The sequence below is a fragment of the Leptonychotes weddellii genome, chromosome 9, assembly GCF_054177405.1.
Source record: "Leptonychotes weddellii isolate Sample4059 chromosome 9, ASM5417740v2, whole genome shotgun sequence".
NCBI lineage: Eukaryota > Metazoa > Chordata > Mammalia > Carnivora > Phocidae > Leptonychotes > Leptonychotes weddellii.
In genome coordinates, this window is record NC_138377.1 from 91,379,113 (window position 1) to 91,400,190 (window position 21,078).

Below are 21,078 nucleotides of genomic sequence, written 5' to 3' on the forward strand. Positions count from 1 at the left end.
TTTTTTTTTAAAGATTTTATTTATTTATTTGACAGAGAGAGACACAGTGAGAGAGGGAACACAAGTAGGGGGAGTGGGAGAGGGAGAAGCAGGCTTCCCGCGGAGCAGGGAGCCCGATGCGGGGCTCGATCCCAGGACCCTGGGATCATGACCTGAGCTGAAGGCAGACGCTTAACCGACTGAGCCACCCAGGCGCCCCTGTGCAAAAGCTTTTTATCTTGATGAAGTCTCAATAGTTCATTTTTTGCCCTTGTTTCCCTTGCCTTTGGCGATGTTTCTAGGAAGAAGTTGCTGCAGCTGAGGTCGAAGAGGTTGCTGCCTGTGTTCTCCTCTAGGGTTTTGATGGACTCCTGTCTCAATTTAGGTCTTTCATCCATTTTGAGTCTATTTTTGTGTGTGGTGTAAGGAAATGGTCACTGGTGGATCTTCTTAAGGCTCTGTTCCTGAAAGTAATTTAAGATCCAGATAGCAAGAATACTGTGAAAGTAATCTGTGTCTTCAAAGGATTGTGGTTACTGCCACAGTGATCTGCTTTTGTTTCCCACTGGCAGTTCTGGCTCTGTAGCGTACGCTGGACTATAGGAACATTTTCATTTGGAGGGTGGTGTTTGCCTGGAGACCTGACCCTGATGAGTGTCATCACTACCTTTAAGAAGTCGCTCTGAACAGAGCCGTGTATAGCCGTAGATGTTCATTGGGCTCCCCAGCCTCTCGTCGTCTTGTTTCATTCCTTTGATGGCGTAGCTTCCTCTTTTTTTTTTTTTTTTGGAAACCTGATCCCTCCAAAGAGGATCCTCGAGGTGCCATTGGGATTTCATAGTGAGTCCTCAGCGGAAAACACGTGGGATAGATTAGCCTAAGCTTTTGTCATTCAGCTCCTCTGGTTTCTGCCTTTTTAAAAATTGTCTGGGTCTATAAAAGGTTTTTCAGTAACTGATTTTTGCATAAACATGACTTTCTTAATTGTGTATGATGTTTTATTCTTTCAAAGTCATACACAACTCAAATAGAAATGGACTCAGGAGAATATAATAAATGGAAAGGCAGGAGGAGATGTCTAGAAATGACAGCCTAGAATTTTCAGCAGAGCAGTGATCTCAGCCTCTCCTAAAACCTGTGGGAACCAGAGGCCCCAAGGGAAAAGGCAGCAGTCTGGACCACACAGCTAATCAGCAGAGCTGTAGCTACATGAGGTCTTAAACCACATGTGGTGCCTTTCTGAGCAAGGGCATCTTGCAACTCTGTGCCAGAAGCTTAAACATAAAAAGGAATTGACTGCTCTCAGCTTGTTTCTCTCCTTCACCTTCACTTTATTTATCTTTGTGTTTTCTCTTCTGGGCTTCCCCTGTGCCATAAAAAAAAAAATCACTTTGTTTAAGATTCTTCCATACCATGGGCTCTGTTCAGAAGTGCTGTGTGATGAATGGTAGATGGGCAGCTTTGTAATTTGCCCTGATTAGATTGTAGAGTTACGTCCCAGCTGCGTGACTTACTAAATATTTACAGATTCGCAAGTCTGCAACGCTGCAAAGTTGTCTTGTTTTATGGATGTGGGGCCTTTTGCATGATTGCATTATGGTAAGGGGAGGATCACCTGCTGCATCTGTGCTGATGCGGCCGAAGCAGCAGCTGCTCAGAGGTGGCCTCAGGGCCACCCAGAGACCATCCAGCTGAAGCCTTTAGACAAGAGTCACCTCAAAGCTGAGTGAGCGAGACATCAATGTGTCATTTTCATGCGGATGGTACATGTTCTAACAAGAATCCTTCATAGTTCTCTACCCCAAAGAGCACTGTGCAGAGAGTCTGACCCAGAAGTTCAGAATCCTCAGATCTAGCTCTGGCACTGCCTCTGAAAGTGGACAAGACACCTGTCAGTGCTGGACCTCATCTGTGAAGCAGTCCGGTGAGATGCGCTTGAAGGTGGGCTCCTCAGCGTTTCTCAGGGTGTTCAGATTCTCTTGTTACATGCTCTGGCGTTTCTAGTCCTCATCCCCTTCTTGGGTATGCCAAGCACTAGGTGCCATGTACAAAGGCACATGTTCATTCTAAGGGAAGTGTTGCTATAGTTTCTAAGAACTAGTTTCTATTCATAGTGTATCACGAAATCCCATCATCCTTAGAAGTGAATTTAAGGATGAACAGCCACTTCGCAGAGGAGGCTATCCAGATGGCCACTAAGTGTATGAAGAAGTGCTCAACATCATTGTATTCCTTAGGGAAATAAAAGTTAAACCTCAGTGAGCTACAATGGCACACCCAGCAAAATGGCTACAATAGGAAATCTGACAATAGCTAGTTTGGGCTAGGGTGTAGAGCATCTAGAACGCTCATACATTGCTGGTGCAGTGTATAATGGTAAAACCATTCTGAAAAGGTTTTGTAGTGTCCTCTAAAGCTAAACTTACTCTGTGACACAGCAGTTCAGCTCCTAGGTTTATATCCAAGAGCAATGATTCCATCTGGCCACCTAAATGCATGTAAAGAACTCTCTTGGTGGCTTTATTCCTAATAACCCCAAACACAAAACAGTCCAAATGTCCATTAGCAGAGGAGAGGATAAACAGATGGTGACTTTGTATCATGAAATACGACGTAGCAAGAAAGAGGAATGAATGTGACAACATGGGTGAATCTCCTAGCATTCTGGTAGCAAAAGAAACCAGACACAGAAGAATGCATTCTTGTGGTTCCATCAACAAGGAGTTGAAGACCTGGTAAAACTAGTCTATGGTGATCAAAGCTACACCAGGGCTTACTTCTGGCATGAGAGGTTCTTGCTGCAAGAAGGACACAGGTGATGGAACTGCTCTGTCGCCATCTGGTTGGTGGTTACGTGCTTGTAAACACGTAAAAAATCACCGAGCTGCCCATGTGCACTGCTCACTTTCTTGCATAGAAGTCGTGCCCCAATAACAACAATTGGGAAGCGAAGTGCATCCGAATGATTCATCTGTGTCCTTGATCCCCTGCACTTTGGTGTTTTAGGCCTGTGGACATGCAGGGCAGAGTGTGCGGGTGAAGCCAGAGCAAAATTACTTTCCGCATGGCGCTTGCTATCACACAGCTCTTAGATTGGCCCAGAGCCAGTGGTATGGGCTGCTACTTGGAGAAGCGTAGCAATTCATATTTTTGATAAGTCATTTGGACCCCACCTGGACCACACACTATCAGAGGGTGTGCTCCTTTCTAGGAAGCTGTGGTCCAGTAGCTGATTTTCAAGTAAAGTATGACTTTTAGGTGGAATCTTATAGAAAGTGTGGTGGGCTTTCATTTCCAGGGGTGGCTGCCAGAGAGACAGCCCAAGCTCTGAAAACGCTGGCCCAGGCTGCTCGTGGGGTGGCCGCATCCACGAGCGACCCCGCAGCTGCGCATGCCATGTTAGATTCTGCTCGAGACGTCATGGAAGGCTCCGCCATGCTCATCCAAGAAGCGAAGCAGGCCCTGATTGCACCTGGGGATGCTGAGAGTCAGCAGAGACTAGCCCAGGTGAGGCCCAGAATTGGCAGTGATGGTCATCACTAAAGTGGTCGTGTTGGCAGGCTGTCTCCTGGGCACTCTTTTCCCGGTGTGAACATTTTTCAATCAGTGGGTGTTTTCAAAACCTCCCAAAGTACTATAGCAATGGAGGCCGTACACGATTCCCACTTTTGTGAGTCTTGCCTAGTCCCCCCCATAATAGGAGATCTGCTTAATTGAGTCAACAGAGAGTATGGGGGCAGGGGCGCTCTTGAAATCTATCCTTGGAATTTCGGGAGCCAGGACCCAGCATGTTTGTTGGGGACCCGTGCATGCTTAAGTATATTCCTCTTCCTAGTCTGGGAGGTGAGGTAGATATACTTAGTCTGGCTCGACTGCCTTTTTGGATGAGTCTTTGCCAACCTAATGAAACTAGTGGGCTAGAGGCCATCTGGGCAAAGCTCTAGACCAGAAGCTGGGAAGGAGATGGTCTAGTTAAAGGGAATGACACAGCCCACTTCCAAAGACCTTACCCTTGACCTGAGTGCAGACAGCGAGCCATCGCCCATCCTAAAGGGACAGCATGTGGGCAACTCCAAGTTGGTCTGGAAGCACTCAGAGTGTCCTGCCTGCCCTTGGGCGGGGTGTGGTCTGGGGGTGATGGCCCCAGATTGTGACACCTAACTGTGACCCAAAGAACGCAAGGCCTCCTTCCACTTCGGTGACCTCCGCGGGGCTCTCAAGAAGGGAGCTCTTTCTGTTTCTTTTGGTGGCAGCTCTCTTTGTTGTGGAACCTGACATAATATTGGAGACTTCTGGGTTTGAGTCACGGAATCGTGACTTAGCCTGGTGCCGGGTGCACGTAAGGCGTACCGTGTCACTGTGTCAGCCCCTTTGCCAAGACAGGATGTTAACCCCAGTGAGAGGCCTCAGCGAGGTGATTTAATGGCAAACAGCGTCCGCTGGATGCTGGCAGATCATGTCCCGATGCTTTCCAGCTCTGCGTACTATCACTGCTGGCTCCCCACCCATCTGCTGCAGGGTTGGGAAGGTGCTCTCTCACGGGGCTTTTCTCCCTGTGTGTATGCAGGTGGCCAAAGCCGTCTCGCACTCCTTGAATAACTGCGTGAATTGTCTCCCGGGGCAGAAGGATGTGGACGTGGCCTTGAAGAGCATTGGCGAGTCCAGCAAGAAGCTGCTTGTGGACTCGGTGAGAGGCTTTGCATGGGGAAGGGGCACTGGGGGGCTGGGCTCACTCTGGGTGTGAGAGGAGTCTTCTCCCTTCCGTGGGATCTCGAAGCCGCTAACCTCTGTCTGAGGAGGCCCGTTTTGCCTCCCAGTTTGCCTTTCCTTGTTCTGCTTTGCCATCAGCAAAGTTTCCAGGTGGAGCTTTAAAAGTTTACTTTTTCTTTGAGTCCATGTTGCTGTTTGCTCTCCGGTCAGCCCAGTGAAAACAGGAAAGGTGGGTATGTGATCCTCTGACTTCTTATCAGGACATCTCAGGCAGGGACAGTCATGTGGTGGAGGGATGTGTGTGTCTAAGACATCTGAGAGAGTGAGTAGTCTAAGGAATCTACTTGCTTTTGGAGCCCATTCCCAGTTTTGTGAGCCCCTTTCCGTGGGGTGGATGGGGGAGGGTGGAGCTGGGCTCATTCATTTCTTCTCGGCCTGGTGCCTGGCACATACCAGGTCCTCAAGCAGTGTACATGGTAGGACTAATAGAGCCTAGCTTAACTCTCTGGAACAAATAGGAATAGTTCCACCAATGACACTTCTGATCCACACAAAAGCTATGTGAGCAAAGGCTACTAATAAAATTGGTGGCTATTTGTTTGGAAGAATAGGATGTAAAGTTTAATAGCATCTGTCTTTTCGTTCTAGAAAGCTAAACCTTTGAGAGGTTCCATCCAAAATGAAGTGGTGGTTCAGAGCATGGATCCTGGAGTCAGACTGCCCAGGTGTGAATCCTGGCTCTGCTACTGAGGGAACCATAGCCCCCAAGGATAGACCACTTTTAGATCTACTGTGTCTAGCACTGAAGAGGTGTTTAGTAATTCAGTGAATGAAATAGTGTCTGTATGTTAAAGGTCAGACTTAACATAGGTGGCCTCAGACCACACAGAGCCTTATAGTCTAGATGACTCAGAAATGCAGCCCTGGGAGAGTCTTTCCCTCCACAGAGCCTTCCTTCATTTCCCCCATGCGAAGTAAAACTTCTTATGGGGTATGCCTTTTCTCCCCACTGCAGTTACCTCCGAGCACAAAGCCTTTCCAGGAAGCCCAGAGTGAGCTGAACCAAGCCGCGGCTGATCTGAACCAGTCTGCGGGGGAAGTGGTCCATGCCACCCGGGGCCAGAGCGGAGAACTGGCCGCAGCCTCTGGCAAGTTCAGTGATGATTTCGATGAATTTCTCGATGCTGGCATTGAGATGGCAGGCCAAGCTCAGGTGAGTGTGGCGGTGGCTGCCTGGAGCAGACCCTTGCCTGTCTCTTCTGGTGGACTGTCTGCCCTGGAGGCGCTGGGCAAATAGGAACAGGGAACCTGTCAGCAGGTCATGCTGTTGTGTTCTCTTTCCCGCTTAGAAAGCTCTGTGACCTCACAGGCCTGGCATTCCTAAAGACGCTACTAGCTTATGTGTGAAATGCTTCTTAGAGATGAGGGATAACCTCCCACGATCATCCAGCAGGGTTCATAGTTTACTTACGCTTTTCGGAGGGAGGGCAGCTCTGTGTCCCGTACTTCTTATGTGGTATAATATAGTAAAAAACAATGTGTTTGAGGTTCATTGGGCCCATTGGAGGGGGCTGTGTCTAATACCAAGTGTCAAATGATTAAAAATTACCTCTTTGAGGGACACCTGGGTGGCTCAGTCAGTTAAGCATCTGCTTTCGGCTTGGGTCATGATTTCAGGGGTCCTGGGATCGAGTCCCACATCGGGCTCCCTTCTCTGTGGGGAGCCTGCTTCTCCCTCTCCCTTTGCCTGCCACTCCCCCTGCTTGTGCTCTCTCTCTGTCTCTCTCTGTCAAATAAATAAATAAAATCATTAAACAAAATCACCTCTTTGAGATGAACAGATAAAGCCCTTGTTCAGAACAAGGGAACATGACTGGTCTGGTGTCAGCCTGCAGAGCTGTTTTTTCTTGAGCTCCTGTGAACTCCCTAAAGGAGACACCCAGGGTGTCTTGCTGTGTGATCTACAAATGGTTGTTTCTCAGATAGGAAGTCAGCCAGGTGAGAAATGTGCCTTTCCCTGAGTCAGGAACTTCTGGGGTGCAGTCAGCTCTGAGTATGGAGACAGTGCCGGGCATTTGTGCCAGGCTGAGATGTATGAGCTCCTTGACAACTCCAGCATTGTTGAGCAAGACGCTGGAATCCTGGCCTGGTCTGTGCACTGATGTGCTGGTGCTCTCTCTCCCTCTCTCTCCTTCCCTCCCCCACTTTCAATGCTTGCACTTGTGAGACAGCACAGCTCTTGGCTGACCCACTTGGGGATGGATCTCTGTCCTGTGGCGGGCATCTTGGTGTGGCTATCTGTTTGGGGGAGGGTAGACACGGGGCAGTGTCTCTACCAGTTAGCCACCCTGCAGACTAATGGGGCTTAATGCAGTCTCTGTAGATAACTTGCTTCCGTTTCAAGATGCTTCTCCCAGTTCTCTGAATGCTGCCCGGGAGAAATGGACGGTCCCTGATTACTCTGCCTCTTTTCGACTTTGCAGACGAAAGAAGACCAGATCCAAGTGATAGGCAACCTCAAGAATATCTCTATGGCATCCAGCAAGCTGTTGTTAGCTGCCAAGTCTCTCTCGGTAGATCCAGGAGCCCCCAATGCAAAAAATCTCCTGGCAGCTGCTGCAAGGTAAGAGTGGAACAAAACGTACTTTCATGTGTGGTTAAATAATGTCGGTGTTTGAGAGACAGGCCTGACGTCCTGCTGCTCTGGCGAGGAGCAAAGCCCTGGTGCTGTTTTCATGTTGTCAGGGGCAGAGTCGTGACTGTGGCATTTGATTAAACCGGCTCATCCTCACGTGCTTTCCCCACTAGAGATGTTTTCTGTCTTCTCTTACAGCCTTTCAGCTTGCTTAGACTTAAGGCCCCTATTGATTTATAAGCATGATGGCTTAAATGGATGTTCTTAAAGGAGTGTTATATCTTTCTAATGATGAAAGTAGTATGTGCTCATTGAAAAAAATCAGACAATACTAAAAAGTATTAAAAAAAGACAAACACACACACACCCACAACACCCAGCAAGCCATTCAACATTTCTTGAGCACTTACTGTGTGCCTGGCATCAAGGCATCATTCATTCATGAGATGAATTTAAACATGTTCCATTTGGCACGTGCAGAAGGGCTCCAGTTTCGGGTGAATGGGTTAGTGGGGGGAGTCAACTGTTGAGTTTGGGGTGGTGCCAGTGTCCTTTCCCACTGTTTTCGCCCGAGGAAGCGGTGAATACAACACAACGTCCGCTCCAGGGCCACTGTTTCAGTTTCGTTCAATAACCAGTGACTGAATGCTGGTCCGTGGAGAAACTGCAGTGACAGCCCGGGAAGATTTTGTATTAGCAAGCCCACATTCATTTTCCTGAACCAGGAGGGTGCAGGGTGTTTGATATTTCTCTAGTGCTGTGGGCCTGTTCGTCTTAGCATTGCTTGGCATCACTTTGTGTATAGGAAGGCTCACAGCAGGAAGAGATGAAGTGCAGGCAGTTAGGATATATAGCGTAATTGGAAACCTTTTCAGAATGTGCAAATTAGTGATTTTTAAAAAGCATAGCTTGATTTCTACTTTTCGATTTTCTTTTTTTCAACTTGATTTTGCTTGTTTACTTGTGTATTTGTCTTTTCATGTCTTTCTCTCTTCTGGGTGCTCAGCGGCTGTCTTTTTAAATTGAGTTCAGAGTCAGGAGAGCTGAATTCTAGTCCAGGCTTTAATGTTTGACACACTTGGTTACATTGGTTGGATTGTTCAACCTGTCTCAACTTTCCCATCTGCAACATGAGGGTGGGTACTACGTCATCCTTAAGTTCTAAGTTCTTGTTAGCTCTCATCAGTATACAATATATCTTGGTGCTTATGGTTAAAACTGGTCTCTGGTCTCCTCTTGGCCTGTAGTGCTTTATTTATTTGTTTGTTTATTTATTGTTTGCGGGTGGTAGGGGTTGGAATTAGATCATTTTAGAGCAGATCCCTTGAAAGCCCGTGAGTGTCTGTAGTTCTTCCTAGGTGTATATACTTCAGCTTCGAACAGTAGCGAGAGCCCCTAGGAGACTGGAAAAATACCCTCCCACCTCCCTGCCTCCAGCTTCTGCTTTGTGGCTGGGCTGGCGGGGCCCTCCGAGGGGTGGGGGCTGAAGAGGGAGGCGTGATGTCCTCTCTGTTGAGCAGCTGTTTCTCATATGAAACCCTCTCTTGATTCTTCTTTTTCCTACAAAGAGCCTTTGGATAGGGCAACTGATGTTTCCAGGTATCTGAACTCAGATGTTTTTCATTATCTTCAGTTTTTTGCATCATTTCAAAATTAACAATTTCCAGCTTAGAACGCACTGTTCACTCTCTTAAATCATGGAAGAAGGGGAGAGTGTAAATTGGCCTTTTGCAAACCAGGTAGGGAAGGGAAGGCAGGCCCTAAAGGATTATGGCCGGTGTCAGGGCTCTGTGGGTGTCTGAAGGCCCCCTGGTGGTGACATTGAGGAAGGGGCCTGGAGACGAGGTAATCACAATTTCTTTGCCTCTGTCCTGGCTTTGAGCAGTTGACAGGGGTTCCAGCCTGATGGTTTCATAGCCAAGTACGTGCTTAAAAATCATCACAGGAAATGACTGTCTCAGGATGGAACTGTGGTCAGAAGATGCCGGCACATTCTCCTTGGCTTCTTGGCACATGTTGGGAAGCTCAGCTCCTTGAGGTGGTTTCCCAGTGGAAGCTCTGGCCAGGTCAAATGAGTCAGGTGAGCTGTTCTTCGGAGGTGAAGCTCTGCACAGCTGGGGTGCATTCATTCATTCATTCAACAGATTTTTACCACGTGCCTGAAATGGGCTGGGCCCAGCACTGGGGCTGGGTGGGCGCACGCTGTGATAAGACAGGGATAGCCTGGTGGAGTTAGGGCAAGGGACGTGCACACACACAGCATGCTCACCTCATTCCATCTGGATGCTGAAGCAGCCCTGCATGTGAGTGCTCTTGGAGTTGAGCCGCTGGGATCTGACTGCTGTTGTCCTCATCTTCAGTCCCACCACCCTCCCCATTCCTGGGACAGCCCAGCCCTGCCTGTGTTTCATGTGGATGTCCCCAAAGGCCCCATTGTTGCCATTGGGGGGACCTAGACCTGGACCAGTGCAGCCCTGCCCTGCTCCTACATCCGTAGACTTGAATCCTTTGTTCTTGATGGTCTCCATGATTCTTCCTGCTTTGGGAAAAAAGATTGATCTCTGGAAAAGCAGGTGGGTATGCCCTTTCCCTCTGTTCTTCATTCTGCATCGGAGCCCAGGTACACATGAGGAGCCCAGTCCTTTGGTTTCTGATGCTTAGAGGAGATGAAGTCATTTTCTGTTTAGTGCCCGGCTTGTTTGTCTTTTTCCTGTGTAAGTGGTGAGCTCTGACTCTCTTCTGACGAGCTGGGTAGAGCTGGAGACCCTTTGTTAACCCTTCAACAGCTTTTTCCCTGGCCAGGGGCTGGTCTGATGCTCCCTGAACTTAGTCAAAGAAATGGAAAACCAGGTTGCATTGGAAAAAGGAGGGCGCATCCTACCTCTGAGCACCTCCCCTGCTCCAGCGCTTCACACCATGGTCATGCTGGCCAGAAGGACTCCCTGGCTGAGACTTCACACCCACGGCTATTGCTGCCAGCATTGGGACCCAGCTGCTTTCCTGTCCCCTGAGGCTTCCCTGGAACTTTTTCTGCTGTTTTCCTGTCCCCTGAGGCTTCCCTAGAACTTTGCAGGCGATTCCTCTTCCTGGGCTGCCCTTTGTTTTGAGGTTCCTGCTAGGCAGGCTTCCTCCTGTCTCCAGAGACAGTGAAAAAGGATACGCCAGCAAGCAGCGCTTCCACACTGTAGCATAGAAAAATATAAACTAGGCCATCTGTAGAATGTTCTCTTCCCTTTATCCAAATCAGGATCTCACTGACTTCTCTGATTGTTGCAGTCCACATCGAGCTCTCCCTTCCATGCAGAACCCATGCCATCCGTGTGTGCTCCCTGCGAGCCTAGAGCGTGTCTGGCCTCTCGGAGGTTCGGGATCCTGTATGACGTGCTCCCGCCTTCACTGCTTCCTTTGGTTTACCTTCTGTGTGTCTTACCTGTTCATTTTCCGGCTTCTCCAACCGGATTGCAATCACCTTGCTTTCCCAGAGAGACAAACTATATTATTTTTTAATTGCCATACCTTGTACAGAGCAGGACCTAGGGAATATGCACATGTGGAATTTGGAGTGCTCTTTTTTTCCTGCCTAAGGACGTTGTCCCTTGAGGAAGGGAAATGTCTGATGTTGGTGTTTTCCCCTCCAAGCTCCTTATCAGATGATTTGTGCTTACCAGATCATCAGAAGCAGAAATTGGTTGATTTTCTTCTCTCACCCTTGGCCCATCTCCATATCTATTGAGAATTTCCCTCCAGAGCTCCCGAACTAGTTGAATCAATTCAGTCAGTATCTCTGAACACTAAACAATGTGTAGGTTAGAGGGCTTTTTTTTTTTTTAAGATCTAAGGTTATAGATTCCAATTAAAAAAAAAAAAAAACTGAGAGTGGCTGGATATGCCTAAAGAACGAAACACACGTAAACTCTACTTCTAGATGGGAGAATTATGGTTGCTTAACTTCTTTTTATTTTTAGAAAATAAACTTGTGCAGCTTTAGTCATTTTTTTTAAATTGTGGGAAAACATTTTAAAACTGCGGTTCAGGCCTATTTGGATTCATATAGAACAGAGGGAGGATGCTGCTATTTTTGGCCCTCTCTTTGTGACAGTGTAAATTGGCTAAATCATCATTTTTTATTGGATTTACTGAAATTTTTTATTTAAAAATAATAAAATTACTTTAAAAAATATTATAAATCTAACTTTTTGGTATGTCATTCTGTCACTTTTTGAGTATATATATGTTTAATTTTGCAGCTGTGGGCTCCTGTTTATACTGTTTTGTAAATTTTGTTAATTGTGAATCATGAATATTCTTCTATGTTAGGAATATGCTATGCATTATGACTTCTAACGGGCACCCAGAATTCCAGTGTAGACTATACATTTATTTAGTCAATCCTCTGTCATTGCATATTTGGATTGCTTCTAATCCTTTGATCTTACAACTAACTGCTATAGTTTGAAGCATAAAAATACTATTTTTCATGGTCAGATCTACATAACCCTTTGCCTCTGGGCCACTTATTTTATTACTGGGCTATCTATTCCAGACTCTAAAATGAGTTATGAGGATAAATTATACCTAAATCATGCTCCCTAATCATGGATCAGTATTACCCCAGTGACTCATTCAGACATCCATGCTGTGCTGGCACTTTTATGGATTATCCAACCACAAACCGCTAGTCTGTTGGGGTTTTTTACCCCAAGTTTTTATTTGAAAATTTTTCACATCTAAAAAATCAATAAAAGACGAGGACAATAAGCAGCTATATATTTTTTGGATTCCCCAATCGTAAAGTTTTTAATGGACAAATCTATATATAAAAACAAGGTTTTTAAAAAAAAAAATGCAGATAAACAGGAAACATTGAAAGAAATAAGCTAAAGGGAACGCTTGTGTGATACGTGGAAATATCCTGCACTGTTGAGGGCATTCTGCACCCTTCGTTATGTTCACACCTGTCCACTCGGAAGCGTGTCTTGAAGCCTACCACCCAGAACATGGCTCTGGACTCCGAGGGACCCGTCTGGAGAATACATCATGGACCACACCCTCCAAGATGCCCAGAGTTAGACCTTGCCTGCTCTCTCAGTTGTTACTGTTCGCCTTTCCACCACAGAGAACCCAGTGCTTCTGTATGAAACCTTCATTAAGCACTTTGCCCCAAATAAATGAATCGCTAGAGTCAATCTTACAAAAACTATTCTGAGATTCTTTCTTGAGTTGAGGAATGTTTTTTCTTCTTCCCATCCACCCTAGCTAAATTTAAAATTCAAAACAGTATCTCCTCATCAAATAATTAAGCTGATTGCCTTTGTACTTTGGCAACATCATTTTCCATCTAATTTGATATTCTGTGGGAAGCTGCAAAGCCAATTTAATGTAATGAGACACCTTTATATTAGGCAGTGCTAATGATTAACAGCAAGTGTGCTCTATTTTGTTTTTGTTTGTTTTATTTTAAGTTGCGGGTTAGCTGCAGTGGTTAGCAACTATGAATAGAATTTAGGGCCCTGCCAGAGCGTAGACCAGTTCTGGCCGTACAGAAAAATGGCTATGGATCTGGCTTTGGAGTCAGGTAGTCATGGATTTGAGTGTTGTTTTTGCTCCTTACTTGTAGCATCCCCTTAGGGAGTTATCCCTATCTGGTTTTTTTTTTTTTTTTTCGTTTCTAAAACACAAGGGTATTCAATTTTAAGACTTAATATAAAAACATTGTGGTACTGGCAAAGGATTAGACACGTGGGTCAGTGGAACAGAGTCCAGAAGTAGACCCACATAAATATGGCCCAGGGGTTGTCAAGAAAGTTACAAAAGCAATGCAATGTAGAAAGAAGAGCCTTTTAAATGAAGGGTGCTAGAATAATTAATTGGACCTACATAAGCCACCCCCACCCTCCACAGAAAAAGAACCTGGACCCATATTTCACACCTTTAAAAAAAATTAATGCAAAATGGACCATGACTTTCTAAATGAACTATGGCCTAACCTAGGCAGGAGTTAGGCAGAGGGTGCTCGGGAGAGGTGGAATCCTTGCCAATATAGAAAAAACTCTGAGCTGCTTCTCAAGTTCTAAGAAGAATAGAAACACATATAAAATCATGAGTCTCTAATTCCTATTAATGTTAAAGAAAAGAGCTCTTTTAAAGAATAATTTGGGGATAGCTTCTAGGAACTAGCGAATCATGTAGGATTTCATGGAAAGACAAGATTTTAAAATCATGAGCACAGTTTATTCTATGTATGCCTGCTATGTTTTAAAATATATAAAACACTCCAGACTATACAAAGGCTATCCAAAAGAGCCTCAGATCATCTTATTCCTTATGGGCTGCTAATGAAGGATATTTAAAAACAGTGTTAAATGATCTTTATGCTATTTGCAACTTTGTTGTGAATTCTTTCCTATGAATATATTAAAAGATAGTCCTACTTTCCTAAAAGAACCATTAGTACCCTTGAAAGGGAAATCAAATGAGTAATCACAGGCAGAGTGGGAACACTCATTCTGTCTTCGCTGGTTGTAGTTTATTTTTGGTTGTTCATAGCCTTGGCGAAGAGCTCTCACGGGGACCCCAGCCTTTATAATGAATTCCTTGTATTTCTGGTGAACCTACAAAGCATTGTTGGGGAAATTACTGTTGATCTTTACAAAATAAAACAAAAACCTTTTATCTGTTTCTGTTACAGAGCTGTGACCGAGAGCATCAATCAGCTCATTACTCTGTGCACCCAGCAAGCTCCAGGCCAGAAAGAATGTGATAATGCCCTACGGGAGCTCGAGGTAGGTCCCTAGAAAGGCTGCTGGGGATTTAAGAGGCTGTGACTCTCTGTCCTTCCCAGAACGGGTCAGTTTCTTCTCCTCTGTTCTTGCCTTATGTCCTTCCTGGAAGACTACTGAGGCCAAAGTTTCGATCCAAGTGAGAAAGAATTGAAGAAAAATTAGATTTGGTGGGTTTATCATCTCTGCTTCCCCTTTTTCCACTAGGATGAGAGTTATTTTGTTTAAAGGACTCTATTTCAAATAGGAAGAGGTCTGGACGTAAGGTGAAGACGAGCAATTTCTACCTAAAAAAAAGTTTTGGAGTCATTATGCTGGCACAGTTGGGAGAAGCTGGGTTAGATGTTCTTTTTGGGTAAAAATGATTTTCCCATACATTTTATTTTAGACACTGTAGGGGGCACATTAGTGGAAACTCAGGAGTAATACTACCAATCAAAGTGACTATGAGACCTGTAGTGGTCCAGAACACAGTGTGGGTGCTTCCCAATTTATATTCATACTTAGGGCTTATTTATAATGGAAAATTCATCTGTGCCTCTAGGATGTACACAGGTAAACAGAAAATCATTGTGCCCACTTGTATGTAAAGCAGTCCTAACCAGTGCGGGTTATATTGAAACAGCCAACTAGATATCTCAGTGCATATGGGTTGGTTGTACCCAGTATACCTTTAGTTTTCTGGATGATTAGCACGGGAGTACCCAGCATGCCAGAGGGGGTCTGATTGCAGCTTCTGAAGGGTTTGATTGAGGCCCAGTCTGCTGGTGGCAGTTGGCCAGTAAGCACAGCTAAAGGGGAGAGGAGGCTTGTTACCTGAGGACTAAAGCATTTTGAAAACAGTGGAGCCTGATTCCTATGTTGGGTTAATTACTGTCCTATCCCGCTCTGTTCACATCCGCAAACACGATATGTGGGCTTTTGGTCCAAATAGATCTGTAGGCCCAGATACAAACACCCTGTCCTTTAATGGTATCCTTGGTTGCCAAAATTATGACTCTTTCGGGACGGCTGTTACTAAAACAATTTTGATTGTGTGAAGAGCGGGAAGAGGTTCTTCAGTGAAATGCACTCCTTTATGCTGCCCTCTTTCCTGGGATCTTAGTAACTCAGCAGTTTCCACCATGACCTCCCCCAATCCTTGGCAACTCAAATGGCTGTACCCCCAAAGGCTGCTGGGTCCAAATGTACACTCTCACTCAGTGGGGAGGAGGTTGGATGGCTCTATCCCAGACTTAGCTCCCCTGGAAAATTCCCTCATATGTGACTGTTGGAGATTATTACAACATGCAAGCTCACGATGATTTTCAGTGTACTAGAGACAAAGGAGCAAGCCCCATGCCCTGCTCCTTGAGGGATTCCTAAATAGGAGTGAATGTTTTCTATACTTTTTGAATTAAAAACAAATGAACCATCCCAGTGGGCAGTTTTAGGGAGTTCCCTTCTTTCATGCCTATGCATTAAAAGGTTCCAGAATTGAAAACTGAAGGTTCTCCTCATCGAGTAAAAATCAGTTAATGTGTCCTTGAAATGTAAACTCCTTGGAGTTACCCAGCAGAGAAATTATGCTAATTGACCATTGCCTTGCATTAGCTTTTAGATTTTCTTAAGGAAAAAAAAAAAATCTCTCCCTTTTGTGGATGCCATGCTTCTCCTTCAAATTTGTAAACAGGAGACTCTCCTCTCTGTCAAAGCTAACCTGAGACATCCTTCTCCCTGCCATCAGTGTTGTGTTGCTAGCAGGAAATCTGAAGTCACAGATAAAACCATCTAAATTCCTCTCAAGAATGTGGATAAATGAGTGATCATGACCAGAATCCTATATGTGGAGGGGGAGTCGACAGTTGGTATTTTACGTTGAAATTTCTCTTGTTCTATAACACTCGCTTGCTTTTTAAGTTGTGTTTTCCTTCCGTAGACTGTCAAGGGGATGTTGGACAATCCTAATGAACCTGTGAGTGACCTCTCTTACTTTGACTGCATTGAGAGTGTGATGGAAAACTCCAAGGTAAGCCTGTCTGTGCTGTTCACATTCCTCCTCATTGTGTGGAAGGATCTAGACATGCTCTGTATGCATCTGTCTTTGGCCTCTCTGTGTGGCTGCATATATTACAAAGCCTCACGGTGGAGCCCTTTGCTCAGGTGCTCCTCAAACTTGACTGTGCATCAGAATCACTTAGGGGTCTTGTCAAACACAGATTGCTGGACCTCAGCCCTGAGTTTCTGATTCAGTAGATCGGAGGTGGGGCTGAGATTGTGCATTTCTGACAGGTCCCTCGGTTCCTGCCAATGCAGTCCAGAAGTAACACTTAGAGATACGGTGCTTTATACCATATCGTAGATGGTTCTTACTGTGAATCAAATCATGGATTTCTTTCACTTGGGACTGAATTGCAAGGGAAAGCCCATCAGGGACCTTGGCTATTATGAGACCCCCTTGTCTGTTCTTCTGGCCATCCATTAATGGCATCATTCTCAAGTTACTTGAAAAATTGGGGGTTCTTTTGGGAGGTGGGAGTGAGAAAATCTAAATATTGCAATAGTTTGTGTCCCCACCCTCTGCCACATCTTAACCTTGCTCAACAAAATCTTATTTCTTCTTATTTACTTTGATGTGGTTAGCAATTGGGGGTGGGGAGGCTAAAGAGATTTCTTAGTGGAGCAATAATGATTTTTTAAAAAGTCGAGAAGCACTAACCTGTGATGGCAATACCGAAGTTGTTGAGAATGCTTCAAAACCGGGTTAAAATGAAATACAAGTGAGACGAGTGGGTATGGAACAGTTGCCAGTACCAAGTTTGTGCTTGGAGCACAAGCGCGTGTTTGTCTACGTCAGTCTGACGTTAGCTTTGGGGACACAGCTGTGTTGGTGATGTCAGGAGGGGCATGCCGTGCAATGGGCTAAGGCTAGAGTTTGCTCTGTCCAGCACCCTTCATGGAATTCTGGATTGCCTAAGGGAAGGGTGCATGTGTCTTACACACTTAGATCCAAAGAAACTCTTCCTTCCTAAAGAGGGAGGCAGCTTGATAGGAAGGACAATACTGTGCATACAAATACCTTCTAACTTCTCTGCTTTGCAAGTCTTCATGTACACTGGACTATGTTGTGTATCTAAGCAATTTTAGGGAATTTTTTCCCCATCCCAGATGGCTTATTAATGAAGAATTCTGTATTGGCAGTGCCATAGTCTTTCTAAAGGGTTATGTTCAACATCTTCTATTCCATCATCTGTGACCCTGGGAAGTAGGACTAGGACCTGCCCTCTTGGGGCATGACAAGGCCCATGGAAGACAGAACACCAGCTATGGGGCAGGTATCCTGCCCCTGCCCATGTGACCTTCTGTGTGACCTTATGTAGGGTGCTCTACCTCTCTGGGTTGGATTCTAAATATTAAAATCCCTTTTAGCTCTTATTTTAGGACCTCTAGAGAAAAAAAGACATCAGTGATTTTCAAAATAAGGGGAAATACTTAAAAATTTAGGAAATAGTCTTAATGTTCAGATCACCTATCTATATATATACGCACACTTTTTAACAAAGCCATACTTAAATTTTACTATCAATAAGTAAATGAATAACATCAGCAAGGGTATGTCTTCTGCTTTCCTGGGTGTGACTCCCTGCAGTTCAGTGTATGTGTCTGATTTTTCTGGGTACTGACAGGTCTCACTTGAGACCATTCACCTCTGGGATGCCCTGTTTAGATTTTACTTTATTGGTCTGTATATATTAACTGTAGCTCTTTGAGATCTAGATAACTTTTTTTCTTTTTTGAAGAGAGAGAGAGCGAGCAGAGCAGGGCAGGGGAGGGGGCTAAAGGGGGGGTTGGGGCAGAGAGAGAGAGGGAGAAAATCCCAAGTAGGCTCTGTGCTGAGCTTGGAGCCAACCGATGCAGGGCTCGATCTCATGACCCTGAGATCATGACCTGAGCTAAAATCAAGAGTTGGACATTTAACCAACTGAGCCACCCAGGTGCCCCAAGATACAGTTTTTAGATGAAAGGTTCATGGTTTCATTATTCATTTCTCTTTATGAAACAGGAATGATATAATTCTCTTAAATCTCCTCTTAATGCATATAAAGAAAAATAATGGCAAATCGTGTACATTAAGTGGCCTTGAATGTTAAAGTTGGAAGTGTAGCGCCCTTCTCCCCATGGCTGGAAGAAATGCTGGTTCGTGAGTATCACTGGTTGGTTGTTTTGCAGGTTCTGGGCGAGTCGATGGCAGGGATTTCGCAGAACGCCAAGACCGGGGACCTCCCTGCGTTTGGGGAGTGTGTGGGGATTGCGTCCAAGGCCCTCTGTGGGCTGACAGAGGCTGCAGCCCAGGTAAGGGACTGGCCCCCAGGCCCCCTGATGCAGGCCTTCCAGCCTTAAGGCCTGTGTCTTGTGCCTCTGTGCTGTGCTCGAGTGAGGATACCAGGAGTACCCCGTCCCTGTGGGAGGCACTGGGGAGCTCCAACGGCAGCTCCGTCCCTGACCACCATCATAGAAACCATGGTAAAGGTGGAGGTTCCTGTGCTGACTGGGCCATTTCGACACAGCACCAGCTGGTTACCCCCCAGGAGCACAGCCTGGTGAGGACAGCAAAACTCAGAACGCTGCAGACCCAGCATAAGCCTTCAGAGGCCAGATTTGGGTTTTTTGGCTTTTTTCTAAGACCACTTTTAGAGAGGAGTTGTTTTGAGGGGGAAAAAAATGAGTATTACATAATTCACATTCTTTCTGAGGCTTTAAAATTGCAAAAATCTTAGTCACGCTCTTCTTAGGATCAGAGGGAGAAAAAATTAGATACCATCCTGCAGAGACATGATCGGGCATGTTCCTTGCTTTGGTTCGACTGTCCTGTGCATCTGTAATAATTACTGGGCTCATGTGACCGAAGCTTCACAAATTGTCAGCACTCACCTTGAAGGATTTATCATTTGACCGTTACCTTGTGGCTGGAAAATTTTACTGAACCAAAGGGAAACATCCCTAGTTTGGGGGATGAAATTATCCTTATCCTGCCCCTCAGATCTCCTCGGAAATGACTTAAGATTAAAATTCCCATTCACAGTTTCATTTTCTCCCTGTGATTTGACTATCCAAAGGGTTTAAAGAGAAGACCTTCTCTTAGAGCTTCTTGTCCTCTTAGAGACCAAATAGTGCCTTTTTTTTTTCCTGAGCCATCTTACTCACTCTCCTTACTCCTGGATATACTGGTCTGAACAATAAGGATGCAGTTGGCTATGAGATGAGAAACTCCCATGCACGGCAAGCTCCAAGGTTAACCAACCCAGCGGCTCCATGCCATTGGTCTCCACCCCCTTTTTTCTGCCTATCCCATCTGCCAGCCGAAGAGTCAGCCTCACACTGAGACTGAGCCCCCTCATGGTCCTAAGATGAGCACACAGGGCTGCATTCATCCTTGTTCAGGCTCCATAGGAAAGCTTCTTGAGGATTTTTTCAGAACAGGAGACTTTGTTCCCAGAAGGCTGCAGGAGACTTGGCCACCGTCAGCCCGTCTGTCCTTAAACCCTTACTGGTGAGATTACCCTGACCAACCTGCACCAGGGAGCCCCTGAGAATGTGGCCTGCGCACTGCTGGGCCATCATCCCCGACAGGCTCATCCGGGAGCACAGAGAATCTGAGCTGCGCTTTCCTTCTCCCTTTCCAGGCTGCATACCTGGTGGGCATCTCTGATCCAAATAGCCAGGCGGGCCATCAGGGCCTCGTGGACCCCATCCAGTTTGCCAGGGCTAACCAGGCTATCCAGATGGCATGCCAGAACCTGGTGGACCCCGGCAGCAGTCCGTCACAGGTAACCACGGGGCAAGGGTGTAAGGTCTGTGAGTCCTTAAACTCTTGAAGGGGGAGAGTTCCCTAATTCCTCACGGTGGGAGACCGTGAGGAATTAGGGAAGAATACTGTTCTTTCCGAGCTTGCTCAGCCAGCTAAAGGCAGCCCTGTGGATAACAACTTGGGAGGGATATTGCAAAATGTGGTGAGCGTGGCAATGTGTCAGTGCTTTGAAATGAGGTGCTGGTGGGCAGTAGGATGAAGTCATCGCCGGGAGATTCATCAGGAGTCTCATGATTTCATTCAGGTCAGAGGACGTAGGTGGAGGGCTTGTTCTGTGCTCGGCACTAAGGGTCAACACAAGTTAGACCTGATCCCCTCTATGCCCTGGCTCTTCCTCTGTTGGATAAAGCTTGGAAGATGGGGTGGTCAGGGTATGATGACAGCGCCCGGGATGCACACAGGAACATGTGCTGAGCTCTGTGAGGGCCTGTCAAGGTTCACTGCACAGAAATGGTGGCCCTGAGCCAGGCCTCAGAGTCTGGTCAGAATTCAAAGTGCCGAAAGGACCCACAGGCATTTCAGGACTAGACAGTATGGGCGACACTCCGTATCCGAGTGGCATGAAGTCCCAGTAACTTAAGCAGCGTGTGCTGAAAGGAACAGGAACCGGCCCACAAGGCTACTAGAAGCAGCCTGTGAGTGCCACGTCCTCCGTGAACCCCGAGCCCAGCATTCTTCCGTCAGGAGGAAGACCCAAGTTAAGGAGGCAATACAGAGGCCATCAGACCTACCTACGAGCCTGAGAACTAGCATGGAAGACGTCAGGACACCTGACGTTTCTACCTGTCCAGTTAAGGACAAGGGCGTGTTACCAGCCTCAGCAAAGTGGATCGGGGGGATTCAAGAGAGCAGTTGGGGGTGGGGGTGGGGCCCAGGAGATGCCTGACCCAGACCCCTTACTCAGGTGCCCACAGTCCCCCTGTAGACGAGGAAGGAGCTGTTACACCTTGATGTTTCTTTTCCTCATCTAGACGTGGACTCCAGGTGATATTACCTGGTGAAATGAAATATTTTGGATATGTCAAGTTAAATAAAATAAGTTATTGAAATTAGGGGTGCCTGGGTGGCTCAGTCGTTAAGCGTCTGCCTTCGGCTCAGGTCATGATCCCAGGGTCCTGGGACCGAGC

At 46.2% G+C, this 21,078-nt stretch overlaps 1 protein-coding gene across 1 annotated transcript in view; it reads left to right on the plus strand.

The window, feature by feature from the left end:
• Positions 1-21,078, plus strand: part of TLN2 (talin 2) — a 408,095-nt gene that overhangs the window by 295,615 nt on the left and 91,402 nt on the right. Inside the window, exons 29-36 of the mRNA XM_081831869.1 lie at positions 3,278-3,486; positions 4,547-4,666; positions 5,705-5,902; positions 7,173-7,312; positions 14,013-14,106; positions 16,022-16,111; positions 18,313-18,435; positions 19,767-19,955. Of these exons, the coding sequence (XP_081687995.1) occupies positions 3,278-3,486; positions 4,547-4,666; positions 5,705-5,902; positions 7,173-7,312; positions 14,013-14,106; positions 16,022-16,111; positions 18,313-18,435; positions 19,767-19,955 (1,163 nt within the window). The remainder of the gene's footprint in view (positions 1-3,277; positions 3,487-4,546; positions 4,667-5,704; positions 5,903-7,172; positions 7,313-14,012; positions 14,107-16,021; positions 16,112-18,312; positions 18,436-19,766; positions 19,956-21,078) is intronic.